This window comes from Lycium ferocissimum, chromosome 3 (genome assembly GCF_029784015.1).
Source record: "Lycium ferocissimum isolate CSIRO_LF1 chromosome 3, AGI_CSIRO_Lferr_CH_V1, whole genome shotgun sequence".
Lineage (NCBI taxonomy): Eukaryota > Viridiplantae > Streptophyta > Magnoliopsida > Solanales > Solanaceae > Lycium > Lycium ferocissimum.
Genome location: NC_081344.1, coordinates 15,313,817 through 15,327,726, shown reverse-complemented (window position 1 = coordinate 15,327,726; position 13,910 = coordinate 15,313,817). Strand labels below are relative to the sequence as shown.

General features: G+C 35.6%; 1 protein-coding gene across 1 annotated transcript; it reads right to left on the bottom strand.

Moving 5' to 3' along the window:
- Positions 1-434: 434 nt before the first annotated feature.
- LOC132049845 (probable galacturonosyltransferase 7) lies at positions 435-13,301 on the bottom strand. The gene is made up of 10 exons (XM_059440798.1): positions 12,956-13,301; positions 11,582-11,613; positions 11,443-11,493; positions 11,177-11,236; positions 7,451-7,499; positions 6,730-6,776; positions 6,163-6,605; positions 5,034-5,391; positions 4,408-4,941; positions 435-1,312 (listed from the first exon to the last, which is right to left on the bottom strand). Exons 1-10 carry the CDS (start codon positions 13,098-13,100, stop codon positions 1,049-1,051), a joined length of 1,983 nt encoding a protein of 660 aa, XP_059296781.1. The 5' UTR covers positions 13,101-13,301; the 3' UTR covers positions 435-1,048.
- Positions 13,302-13,910: the final 609 nt, after the last annotated feature.

Here is a 13,910-nt window from a genome sequence, read left to right as displayed (position 1 = left end):
TGAGGGAGCGGGAGGGGAGGGACGGGGGGTGGGGTGCGGCAGGGAGAATCAAGGACAAAAATTAAAAAAATAAAGAGAGAACTTGCAAAACGTTTGTAATTTTAGTCCTCGTAATATCTTTTAAAAATATTTCATCTCCTCAAACTTTGATATGTACCAATAATCAATCCAGTTCACATCTCTTTTATGATTCAATCTACATAAAAGGCAAACGGTAAGACTACAGCTACAACCATTATAAATACCCGAACTTAATAAAGCACTATCAATGTAGTTTAACTTGTGATTGATGTAAGTTACAATTTTTAACAGATTATTAATTAATGCAGTTTATCAATAATTACCTTATAAGTAACTTGATTGATCATTAGTGCATAGGACTTAAACTACTAAGTGCAAGGCACAAACGAAAAGCTGCTTGTCAAAACAAAAAATAGAAGGTAAACAATGTTATATTATGTTAACACTAAATATATTTTAGCAGCAATGGCAATTCTCCAGCAGCTAGTGCAAAGCTTTAAAACATTGAGATGCCTGATCAATGCTAAGAAAGAATGTATTCAAACAGACCCAATTCTACAAGAAAGAATTCACTGAACGTGTCAATTGCAAAATCACACATCACAGCGGATCCGAGATGCTCATCACAGGTGAAGCAGGGGTCCAAGTACTTGTCGTCCAATTTCGGTAGACATATATTTAACCCAAGGTATGCATTTTTTACAAGATTCATATCCAGCTCTTCAGAGATGATTTCGGGTAATCTCCTCATAAACTATATCCTTAACAGCTCCAACAAAAATTAGCCGATGAAGGTGTATAGCAATCCATCATTGACAAGTATTATGCATCACTTTAGCATTGCCTTGAGGTTAAACAAATTTCCTTCATTAACCAAACAATAGAGATATCCACACCAAATTATACGCAGTCCCCCTACCTCAGATACGGTTCTACACAAGATCACAAACAGGAAACTTGTGCAAACTTCATCACCCATAACCTCATGAAACTTCAGCAGCAAATGCAGGTATTAGCCCATACTGTACTAGTTAATATTGCAATCACTTAAAAACGGATTCTCCTGGTTTAGGAACTTCCGCCAAAAAACTGTATAATCGCGGATGCCCAACTCAAGCCAAGGTTTCATGTTACCATTAAAATGCAGTACTCTCGCTTTCTTCACAGCTTCAGTATCCACTCCATATTTATGACCCAGTCCTGATAATAACCACTTATCATCAAGAGCGTAAATTTCATCCTGAAAAGTAAGCAAGCTTGCGCGCAATGCAACAGCCTCTTCTGAATTCATCTGCAAATTGAATGAAAAGGTGACGGTGTAAGTCAATATAAAAATAGCATACAGATAAATGGAGACAAAAAGAAATGGATTAGCCCTATACACAATCTAACATGAGATTCCACAACAAGAATCTTGTCCATGTGTCATTTGTATTTAGATAGATGACGATTACCTGTCACAGTCCCCCTACAAGAACCCCGCAGCCCTGCCCCTTAAGCATAAAAGTTAGTGTGTAGAACAAATGCCCAATGGGTTAGGTTAACTTGTAGTAGACTTTGAAAAACCATAGTTTGTGGGGCTAGAAGGGTTAACCCATGGACTCCAAAAAATCCATGCCAAAATGAAAAGAAACGGAGGCCCAAAAGATGGGACGTCTTTATTTAGGTGGGTGGCAGCGCACATGCCTCTTTATTTAGTTCGGTGGCAGCGCACATGCCCAAACAAAACAATCTACCATTTATGTAGAGAAAACAGTAATGGATGTATTTTGTATTTTTCCACCTTTTTATGCTTTCCCATATTTTGTGGTGCTGGAAAGGGTTAACCCCTGACCAACAAAAATATAATCCAAAACAGAAAGAAAGGAGGCTCAAAGGACATCACTCAGTATTTAGGCAGGTAGCAGCCCACATACAAAAAGCAACATAAAATATTCTTGAATATTTATATTGACAGAACAATTATGAACGCAATTAGTGGTTTTCCATCTTTTTCTGTTTTGGTCTCTGATGCAAATTACCTTTTCCTTTGTCCCCTTTCGTTTTGGGCATACTACTTGTACACCATTCATATTAATGGGAAAAAAAAAGAAACTTATAACATTCCCATTTTACCCTTAATGAAATCATTTATAGCCACACAAATGTCCAAAGTTTGTTTTAGACCACAAATTTCAAAAGCCTTCCCTTCTTTCTTAAACTTTGTGCCAAGTCAAACGGTGCCACATAAATTGGGACGGAGGTAGTATTGTGTTACCAACAAACAGTTTGGCTTGTGAAAATAACTTTACCAACAAAAAGACAACAGCAACATACCCAGTGAAATCCCACAAGTGGGATCTGGGGAAGGTGGTGTGTACGCAGTCTTACCCCTACCTTGTGAGGGTAGAGAGGTTGTTTCCGATAGACCCTCAGCTAGCAACAACAAATAATACAGTAACCAGAGCAAAAGAAATTAACAGGCAATAATAAAATTGAAGTATAAGAAAGTAGGAGAATAGAAATAATAATACTACCAATAAGGGAAACAAGACAGCGCGCGACTACCTGGAGAAATCCACTCAAATTCGTTGTCTTCAACAAGGACATAGTTTGGAACTTCCTCCAGTCCTTAACTACTCTCTCTGTTTCAATTGATATGTCTTACTCCCTCATAGTTTAGAACTTCCTCCAATCCTTAACTACTCTCTCTGTTTCAATTGATATGTCTAACTCCCTCTCTCCCAATTTATGTGATACACTTTCCTTTTGAGTCTGTCCCAAAAAGAATGATACATTTCCATATTTAAAAATAATTTAGCCTAAAACTTGTTTTAAACCACAAGTTGCAAAAGTTTCCTTTCTTTCTTAAACTCCATGCCCAGTCAAACTATATCACATAAATTGGGACGTAGGGAGTACTTTTTATTCACAAAAAAAAAAAATTATGTCTTTACTTTTTTTTTGTCTATTTAAAAAAGAATGTCTCTTCATCAAAAAAAAATGTCTCTTTCCATATTTAGTAACTCTTTAATTCCAACATCCCACAGTGCATGTTTAAGACCACAAAATTCAAAGGGATTTTGGTACATTACATACTTTAGTTTAAGACCACAAGATTCAAAAGTCTCATAATTTCTTAAAATTTGTGCCTAACAAAACTAAGACAAACGAAACGGAGGGAGTCTCAGTTTTTCCCTAGATAAATCAATGAGGGGCAAATCTTTATCTAGAGAATCCCAGCATAAGTCAACTATTTTCCTTAAAAGGTCGTAACATCATAGTAGGACCGAGATTCCCACCAAGCTTACCGCCATTCTTCCGCCATCCACCATGCAGGCGGTGTTAAAGGTCCAACTAACTAGCATCAGGAAGACATCCTTTGTCCACCTCACAAATTTTAGCATCCTCTTAGCTTCACTCCTTGAAAGAAACCTGAGCATAATCAGCAAATCTCCCATTCTTGAGACCTTAAGACTCCTCGTTACTTGCCGAGCCTTAACAACCCACTTAGTGACGCAATTGATGGATGCCACTTTGCCAATCTCCCAATTAAGGATGTCTCCATAAATATCTTCATTTTCCAAGCTGTCCCTTGGAATTGATAGTATTGCCTCTCCATCAACAAAATTCCGGTTGCACTTTCCCTCAAAAACTAGAGTCGACCGGCCGCCTGCAAATAAGTCCTTGTTGGTCCATCACATACACAAGTCTCGTGAAATCTTCTGCCTTGGCCTCTTGGCTACGTCCAGGTTAGAACGGTGATGGAACTCCTTTCTAAAACCAGCCCACAGTTCACTATAGCATTTTTAGTTGTTTCAAGACAAGATGAACTATTTATATCAACTGTATCATAATGAATTTTTTCAAAAGAATTTCAGCTCATTTTCTCCTAATTCAAAATGGGGAGGTGCAATGGATATTAAAGATATCCAACTAATTAGCATAGTTAGGATGGCATAAGTTATTACAAAAGATATTTTCACTTAAGACTAAGACTGTAATGTGAAACATTATATCTAGTTGTTGAAAATTCCTTTATTGGTGATAGATATGTTAGCAATTATTATTGTCCATGGACTTGTGGACATAAAATCGATAAGAGTCCCGACTACATTGAGTGAGGGAATCATCCAAAAGTAGATAACAATATTTGGATCATTTTTTGGGGCAAGTATAATAGAATCACTTTTACTTACCAAAATTTAATTTGTCATGTTGTGGTATTATTTCGCAGTAGAAATATGTGCAATACAACAATAACATGCTAAATTCCTAAATCGTATTAGCCTCCACAAGTGAAAGTAAAGAAAGACGGAAATATTTTACTTGCCTTTGCCATAACAACTTGCAGGCAAAAGTCAGCAAAAACAACAAATGTAAGTCAAAAAGTAAAGGGTCACTGACCTCCGTTACCAGCTTTAGGTATCTTCCGGAAATATCTTGTTCCCTCCACCTCGCTAGATCAATAACATTTAATCCAGACATCCAAGCACAAGATGTTTCATCCAACTTCTTGTCAGCAAAAAGTTTCCGCAGCTGAATCAGCCGAACTGAGCAGCACTGAACTGCGCCATTCACTTTCCCATCCATATTGATGCCCCATAAGACAGACAAGTCTCTTTGCACAATAATGTCATCATCCAAGACAACAACTTTCTTCAAACTAGGGAATATCTCAGGAAGAAGATAATGGGAATGTGAAAAAACAGATAGGTATTCTGTTGTAGGCGGTCTATCAACCTTGTGGAAGGAGACGCGATATTCTTCAGGCAGGGAAAGACGAGTTGATGCTGATACCTTATTGTTCTCCAACTTAAGATCTTCAATATTCAACACCTCAACTGTGGCCTCCATATACTTAATCCTCGAGAACCATAACTTCATGGCAAAGTAATTCTGTCTATCTGTTACCACATGAAATACTTGATTCTCACTTTCCTGCATACAGAAGAAAACACAATCAGAAAAACTGATAATAGGGTTAACAATAGAAAAACATTGCAATTCAAGAGAGAATATACAAACCATACTTTTGCATGCGTTACAGAGGAGTTAATTACGGCAGATGATGCCAGCACATTGCTGGAGAATATAACAAAGTGGTGAAGATCTGGATTCAAATGTCTCTCTACCAATAACTGATCAATATCAGGTGGAGGGTCTCTAAAATACTCTACAGTTAGTCGCATTGACAGGCAATGATGACTCTTGGGCATGGTTTGAACTGCTAGTTGGTAGAGGAAGGCACTCTGTCTCATATGGAAAGTAGCCTCATCTTCAGTTAGATCAACCAGTTGTCTGAATTTCTTGTCTACATTACTGCAATCTACACGGCATGCCTTTGCTTGAGCAATTACAGCTTCCATCTTAGTTAGCTTCGGATCAATCCTGGTGAACAAGCAAAAGCATGAATTTTCTGTAAAGGGTTTTCAAGAAATTATTTACGGAATATAATCAAAAGACATCTTTACAAATTTCTTCTACTTAGGGGCAAAGGAATAAGAGGAAGACGAGAAACAGGTAGTTGAGATGCTTTTGTGCCTGATAAAAGCAAACGAGCAGATACAACAAAAAGCAATTAGCCTAGAAGGCAGATTAGAAGCGAAGCTCAACTACTGGAATTAGAACTAGGCCAGGTTAAAAGCAATTTGATTCAAAGAGGTCAATGTTTGGGATCTTCGCCTATTACCGCAATTGAATTCAGTCAATGAGTGAATGTTATTTGAAAAGTTTTAATTTGCTATAACTTATTTGATAAGACATGACCAAGTTCCCAATAACATTTTTCAATCGGCATCACTAAGGGAAGAGAGATGGGAGAAGAAGGAAAAGAGACAATCAAGCCTGAGCAGTAGATACTGAGGAATGTTGAACTCTGTATCTAGTATCAAACAGTTTGCTCCTGATCAATTTCAATTGAGCTGAGGTTAAGTCTAAATGCATGAAGGCATAACATCTAGACAGCAATAACCAACCACAAAAGTCAAGATCCTTCCCCAAACATATAAAGCAAGCTACACCCATTTCTCACTCTTAATCACAAAAAAGATAAGATTAAACCTTTTGACATTACAAGATCATTTGAAAAAAAAAAAAAAAAAAGATTAAATCCAATCATTTTTTTTGTTGCATAGTTGCAAGGAAACTATTTGCACATACAGAGAAGGAAGATCTTTGTCCACCGTAGTTACACTAAGCACCCGCTCAAACTCTTGAATGTTTTGCTTCATTTCCTGTGACAGCTTGTCAAGAGCCGGAAGCTTCGCGATGCTAGGATAATAAGCCCGAGCCACGTACAACAAGTCTTTCATCTTTCTCACAGTGAAATCATTCACTTTTTCCTTATGATTGCGACGCCATAAACAGTAACTCCCAAATTTTAGCTCACATAATTTCTCACCCTCATCAATGCCTTTGATATTCTCAGTGGCAGCATGCGTAGCACCAACGTCTGTGCTATGCCTTCTATTTGTGAAGTCACCAACATCTGTGTTCTGCTTTATTTTTGTGGACACACCAACATCTGTGCTCTGCTTTATTTTTGTGGAGTCACCAACATCTGTGCTCGGCTTTTTATTTGTGAAGTGACTAACATCTGTACTCTGTTCCACATATCTAAGGTTAATCTTATTATTGTATCAGAAGGAGACCAAGAATTAACTAACATGTAAAGATTCATTTTAGTGATGAGAACATGTAAAAACATAAGGTTGCAGAACTACATACATTTGCTCCTAAGCGCTCTTTGGGCAATTCATCCAACAAAGTAGAGCCTGGAAAAATAACATAGCAAAGAGGAATAGCTTAAAATCTAAGTAGATCTAAAGGTTACATTAGCTCCACACACTAAAAGGAAAGAGACAGGATCACATTTAAATAAAAGGCTAAACACCTAAGGGTATGTTTGATGTGAAGGAAAATGTTTTCGTGGAAAATAAGTGAATTCTTGCTTATCTTTTGGTGTTTGGTAAGTAACGAAATCTTGTCCCAAAAGCATTTTATATAATCCAGGAAAACACTATGGGGTGGCGGGGTGGGACTGTGGGGGTGGAAGGCAGGAATGTGGGAGTGGTGGGGATGAGGGCTATGGGGGTGGGGTGGAGGTGGGGTGTGTTGGAGGGTGGGGTGGAGAGAATTAATGTGGAATGCTACTTGTGGAACTTGTTTTCCCTACCACTCGGGAAGTCATTTTCCTAATGTTTAAGGAACTTGTTTTCCTAGAGAAAATATTTCCCAAAATTTTTGACCAACCAAACATGGGAAAATTGGAAACATTTTCCGCCATACCAAACATGCCCTAATGTCTAAGTGAATCTACATGTTCATAGAAAGTTTGTCTATACCTAAACAAAATACTTGTTTGTATATGTAGCATGCATAGACATAGTTACGCATTATAAAGAGAGAGACATGTTCCTCTTCAGAGAAATAAGTTGGAATATCCTACCAGCAGTCCTGTTCTCCGCTTCCCCGACAATAACATTTCCCCCAAAATCCTGAGAAAAATGGTGAAGAAAAATCAATCAAATAACTTATATGCAATGAACACTGAAACTTTGGTGCAAGTATCATCTACCCATTTTTAACTACAAGATGTGATTTCTTCCAAGATCAAAGCCATAAATGATGAAAGAGAGCTGAAATTATTGAGACAAGCAATGGTAGTTTGAACATTGAACAACTAAGGTAGTCCACATGTCTCAAGCTTCTCAATAATAGACATTTTCAACATAAAGCTTCTCTTTCTTTCTTTCTTTCTTTCTTTCTTTCTCTTTTTCTTTTTCCTTTTTTGATAAAACATAAGACTTCTGTTGCTTCATCAAAAAGCATAAAGCTTCTCTTCTTTTTCCTTCCCCATCTGATAGCATGGTCAAATCAGAATTTTAAAACTTCAAACTGAAGAATTTGTATTATGAAGTAGAATAAGAAAGCAAAATGGGCCACAAGCAAGATCAAACACTACAGCAAAAGAAAGGCCCAAATGAGAAACTGCTGATTGACAGTAATGATAGTGTACAAATGTCTATTCATGTGAAGCTGCGTGCTTCTTACTTATATCAGTACCTATGCATGAGTCCACGATTGTGTTATTTAGGTAAATACATGCAAGTTCAACATAAAAGGATACTAGAAACTTCTAATATCTATGCACAAAGCATGAATAAATTTAAAGCGTCCGCTTGCATGGTAGCTTGAACTGGTTGTAACTTGTGCTCTTCTTTTTTTATGTTTTCCATTATTTTCTACTATAATAAGCACGTTAGCAACTTTTGGCTTCCTCCCTCCACAATTGATAGTCTTATGTCTTGCTGTCTTAAATTGCTTGTGAAGTAAGGTAAATTACGGCCTAGTATTTCAAAGTTCAAAATATATATAAAAGAATTGTCAGAAAATTTGATCCAAAAGAACTTTAGAGTATCCTTTAGTCCGATTGAGTACTACTTAGAGAAAAGTTTACCTTCGAAATAATTCCAGAGTAGTGCTAAAACAGATAGTCTAGTAGGTAAAAACAGGTACATGGAAATAGTTTCCAATAATATAGACTATAGTTGGATTACACTGGGCACAAATCCGCACAACAGGCAGGCGACAAAACTAAGTAGAACAAAATCAAAGATCCTAGTGGTGGTACTTTTCATATGTTGATGAAACGACAAGAATACTTCATAGTCCGTGACTTAAAATTGGAAGGAATCATGATTCGACATCAATGGTGGAACAAGGGAAAGTAAATGTAGGAAAAACTTGCAAGACAAAATCTTAAATTCTCAGGTACTACTTGAAAATTTCAATATCTATTAGGGAGAAAAACAAACTAAAGAGGAACTTTGGGATAGAAGGCTCCTCTATTAACGCTTCTCAAGCCCAATATTGTTCAAAATCACGTCATTATGAAACATTAAATCCGTGCATCTCTCGTCTTTACATATATATGCTCATGATCTAACATCTAAACTGCCAATATCTAGGACCCCAAGATTTCAGACACTAACCATATCCAGCAGTAATTAGAAGATTAAATTATCTTCTGCTCATAACAAGGTGTCAAGGAGTACTAACAAATGTTATATTGAAAAGCTTTGCTTTTAAAATTAGCTCCAAGTAGAATTAAAAGGTTGGATACTTCCTATATGTACCCCACATCAAAGGGAATAAAAAGGGCAAATTCAAATCTCATCATCGATTAATTAAAATTAAAAAAAAAAAAAAAAAAAAGGGTCGGGCGGGGGGGACCACTGAGTTGTCATGCCACGTCAGATCTAGTGTCCACCTTGAACAATTTTAACGGAGGTATATTTGAACCTAAAGTATAACGGGAGGGGTATATTTAGACCCAAAGTATAACGAAGGGTATATTTGGCCTTTTTCCATAGAATTAAAAGGCTGGACACTTCCTATATGTACCCCACATCAAAGGGAATAAAAAGAGCATATTCAAATCTCTTCATAGATTAATAAACCAAAAAAAAAAAGAGAGGGTGGGGGGGTATCTTCAAATCAAACAAGCTTCAATCAGTAAACTGATACTCCAATAAAAGAATCATGAAAAAAGGCATCAACATATGCTATACAGAGACTCATAACATGAAAGGTTACCATGTTAACTCTTAGGTCACCGGTAGGTTGACTGGTTAGGTGAGTGGTGGAAAAAATTCTTGTTCTCCAAAAGAGACATATTAACGTATTTTCAGTCCTTTCATTTCCTTTTTCTCCAACCAGGATGTGACGTGACATATCTTTCTTTCCCCTTCGAACTTATCCTTGTCTTTTTTTTTTTTTTTCCGTATTCGGACAAATCTATCGAATTAGACCTATAGACACGAAATAATTTCAGGTTCCCTATGAACGCTATTTCTACCAGCACTTAGTACTACATGCAAACAGCAAACTATATGGAATGGAAAAGGAAAGAAATAGTGGCAATAGTGGCAGGACCACTTTCTTAAATCATGGAAGTTGCATTTGCATTAATATGATAGTTACAATTGTCATGTTAAGTAGAACTAAATGACAAAAAATGAAGTTTTGTTATTAGTTATCATTTGAGGTTTAGAATTAAAGTTGGTTATCAGTATAATAATATTAAGAAATTGGAGAATTAACTAAATAAAAATCGCATGCATCCGTTAAAAGGTTAATAGCACATATCATGTAGTTTAACATACAAGGATTAGCTCAAATCAAGCAGTCTGCAGTCTGCAGTCTTGTATCTATAGATCCTAAACCTAAATCATTTTGTTTCATTCTCCGACACCAAAAAGGCAGGGAAACATTCAGATAATATTGTATACTGCTGATAACATTTCTTCCGATTCCCACGGATTCTTGGACAGCCCCAACTTACATCTCTACTTTATTAAGTTAAATCAAGCATTTTGTTCTCATGACCATTAAAATTACTTCATCAATTAAGGTAACAACGGATATTTGGAACATCATGGTTTGAGATTTGATTATTGCTTCTTTGATACATCCAATATCCCATCTTTCTAGGTTTGATCTAAGTGATACATCAGAGAGATTTTTCTAAGTATAAATACTTTGTTGCAAACTTTATTTGCAACACCAAATTCTGTTCATAGACACACTAGCAGCCAATAAGACTAACAAAGTAACAAATATGACGATGAAGTATCCCCCGTTTCAAGCCCCTTTTTAAATTTAAAAAGTGAAAGCAAGGGCACACCATTAACAATGAAAATAGTTTTAATGACACATCATAAACTATGCTAACATATTCATAGCTAAAACCAATTTAATGAAGATTTCCAGAAAAGCCCGACTAGTAAGCTTTTGAGCATGTTTGGATGGGCTTAAAAAAAGCAGCTTTATAAGCCAAAAAAAATAAGTTGGGATAGCCCAACTTTTTTTTTTTTTGGCTTATAAGTTGTTTTTAGCTTATAAACCGCTTTAGATAAGCTAAGCCAAACGGGCCCAATTATTTTTTTGGGCTTATTTTAAGCACAAAATGGCTTTAAGCTGGCCAGCCAAACACTCAAAAAAACTGAAAACAGCTTATAAGTTGTTTTCAGCAACTTATAAGCCAATCCAAACGGGCTCTTACTTATGTTCGTTTTCACGGTAAAACCTCCATTATAGCAATTCACCTAGTCAATAACAGTCTATTTAAATCGCAAAACTTAAATTCTTAACAAGCAACATCAAAAAAAACCTTGGGAAAAGTTGGTTCCAATCTTCTCATTAGGTCATCCACATGTTTTGATTCATCACCCTGCAACAAGATACCCAAAAACTGTTAGATACGTCATGATCACCTTTTTCTCTGTGTACACAAAAATGCAATAATGAACAGAAATATGTTGCCTAGTCGAGATGTAGTATTGGAAATTAAGATAGTCCACTTCTTCTACTGGCTAAAAATTTCAAAATGACCAAGAGAAAAGCAGCTCATGATGTTGCTCATAGCGAAGAAATTACCTTCGACTGATTCCCAACAGTATTATGTCGACCGTAGATTCTAAGTCCACCCTGATTCCATCAGGACTTCCCCAGTTTAGAAGATCAATGAGTAGTTATTAAACAGTAATATCATTATTAAAATGCTGCAGGTACTTACTGATGCTGAACTTTGTTGTGTTGTTGTATATCCTACAAAAATGTAAATGCCAGATCAAGTTAGGAGCAAATCATTCTAAAAATGGCTAGAACTAAAAAGCTGCATGTAGATATGTCTTCCTCATCTTTATCTTAAGAAGAGCAAAGGTTTTAAAATGACAAAATAAAAGTTTGCTACTCTTTTGTTATCTCTCTTCTTCTTTTCTCTTTAGTCTTTATATATTGTCATTCTCTTTTCAGCACGGGCGAGGGAGATCAAGACCAATTTCATCGATCTGGGAAGACAAATTAAGTTATGGTTGTTACATATGTATCGTATTGTATTGTATTGTATCGTACTGTATTGTTTTAATGGATACAGCGTTTGGATAGATTGTATCGTTTTCTGTCGTTACATAATGTCACACATCAGCAATTTGAAGGATAAACCTACGAGAAAAGTAGGGAACGGGGTAGAGCTACTATAAAAAGGTAGGGTTAAGAATAAAATAGAATTATTAGATACAAAGTAAAGACAAATTGGTCGTTACACAAAATGGGACGATGGATTTAACGATACGGTAGAATAAAATTTAAGTAACAATCAATTTAAGTAACAATTGATCATCCAAAAAAAATTAAGTAACAATCAAAACAAACACTGTATTTAAACTAACAACACAATACAATATAATAGGTAACAACCATCCAAAAATAGCGTAACTAAAAATGCTATTGTCTAGGTTGTAAACTCGAATGTTATTCCTTCCATATAAAGGAGAAAAAAGGTTTTAAACTTAAAATTTGGCCAATTATGATAAATATAGCCTAATTGGACCACAGATTTGCAATAGAAGAGAGCAAATCAAGCATTTGGCATTCGATAAATAAATGAGGACTTTTCTTCATTACGTAACGACGGATTTAACGATACGATCTAGTAAAATTTAAATAACAATCAAAACAAAAACCGTATTTATACTACCAACACAATACAATAGGTAACAATCATCCAAACAAGCTTTAAAAATGCTATTTATCTGCTTTGATAAACTTGAAAGTTGTTCCTTCTATATAAACGGAAAAAACACTTAAACTTAAAATTCGGCCAATTATGATAAAGATAGCCTAATTGCATCACACATTGGCAATCAAACAAGTAAATGCGGATTGCATAATTACCTGAGGAGTGGAAAAAGTTACTAAAAATGCAATTTGTCTGGGTAAATAAACTTAAATATTCTTCCTTACATATAAACGAAAAAAAAAAAACATCTAAACTTAAAATTCAGCCAAAGCAAATAAAGATAGCCTAATTGCACCACAGATTTACATTATAAGAGAGCAAAATCCTGGATCCAATTTACAAGTACAAATGCGGTAAATGCATAATTACCTGAAGAGTGAAAACCGTTATGAAGGCCAAGGAGAAACACCAAAGGGACAAGCAATGAGAGAAAAACAAGACCTAACACAGCAATTACAAAACCTTTCCATCGTCTCTTAACCGGTAAAGCACTTCCTATACCAACACTCTTCATTTGCCTTCTCCACCTTTGCAATGTGTGTGTGTGACCGGTAACCTGTTTGTCCGGTGGGAGGGTAAGTTGAGATCGCTCTCAGGGCAGCGATCTGATTCGGGGGAAAAAAATAAAAGTGAAAATAATAACAAAAGCGGAAAGATCTGATGGTTGCTAACTATTTTTGTAGCTTTTTTGGATGTGTATGGCAGTATAGTCCCCAACTTTATGCAATAGGAAAACTGATTTATACTAATTATTTATTGATTATTTGGGGAAAATGGCAGAAATGGTCACTTAATTTTAATAGACATTTGGCCATGAAAATCAAATATTTTTCACTTTATGTGAAATTTTAAAGTCAAAGTTGAAGATGGAATTGTGTTTGGTTATAGGTTTTGCAAACAATATTTAGTTGTCTAAGACCCCGTTTGTCCATAAATACAAAAAAAAAATCACTTTTTTTTGGAATTTTGGAGTTGTGTTTGGTCATAGTTTTTGAAATTGTAGTTTTTGGTGAAATGTAGTTGTAAAAAAATAAAAAAAAAAAAAAAAAAAAAAAAAAAAAGTTTTTTTTTAAGTTTTTGGTATTCCGAAATACAACTTCACGTTGTATTTGAAATTTTCATGGCCAAACGCTGATTCCGGAAAAAAGTGAAAAAAAAATCAGAAAAAAAGTGAATAATTTTATGGCCAAACGGCTACTGAATGTATTGAAAGTGAAAATAAGTTTGCAGGTGTTTTTCAAACTCCAAATACAATTTCAAGTTGTATTTGGAATTTTCATGGCCAAACGTTAATTTTCAAATAAAGTGAAATAATTTTTTGAAA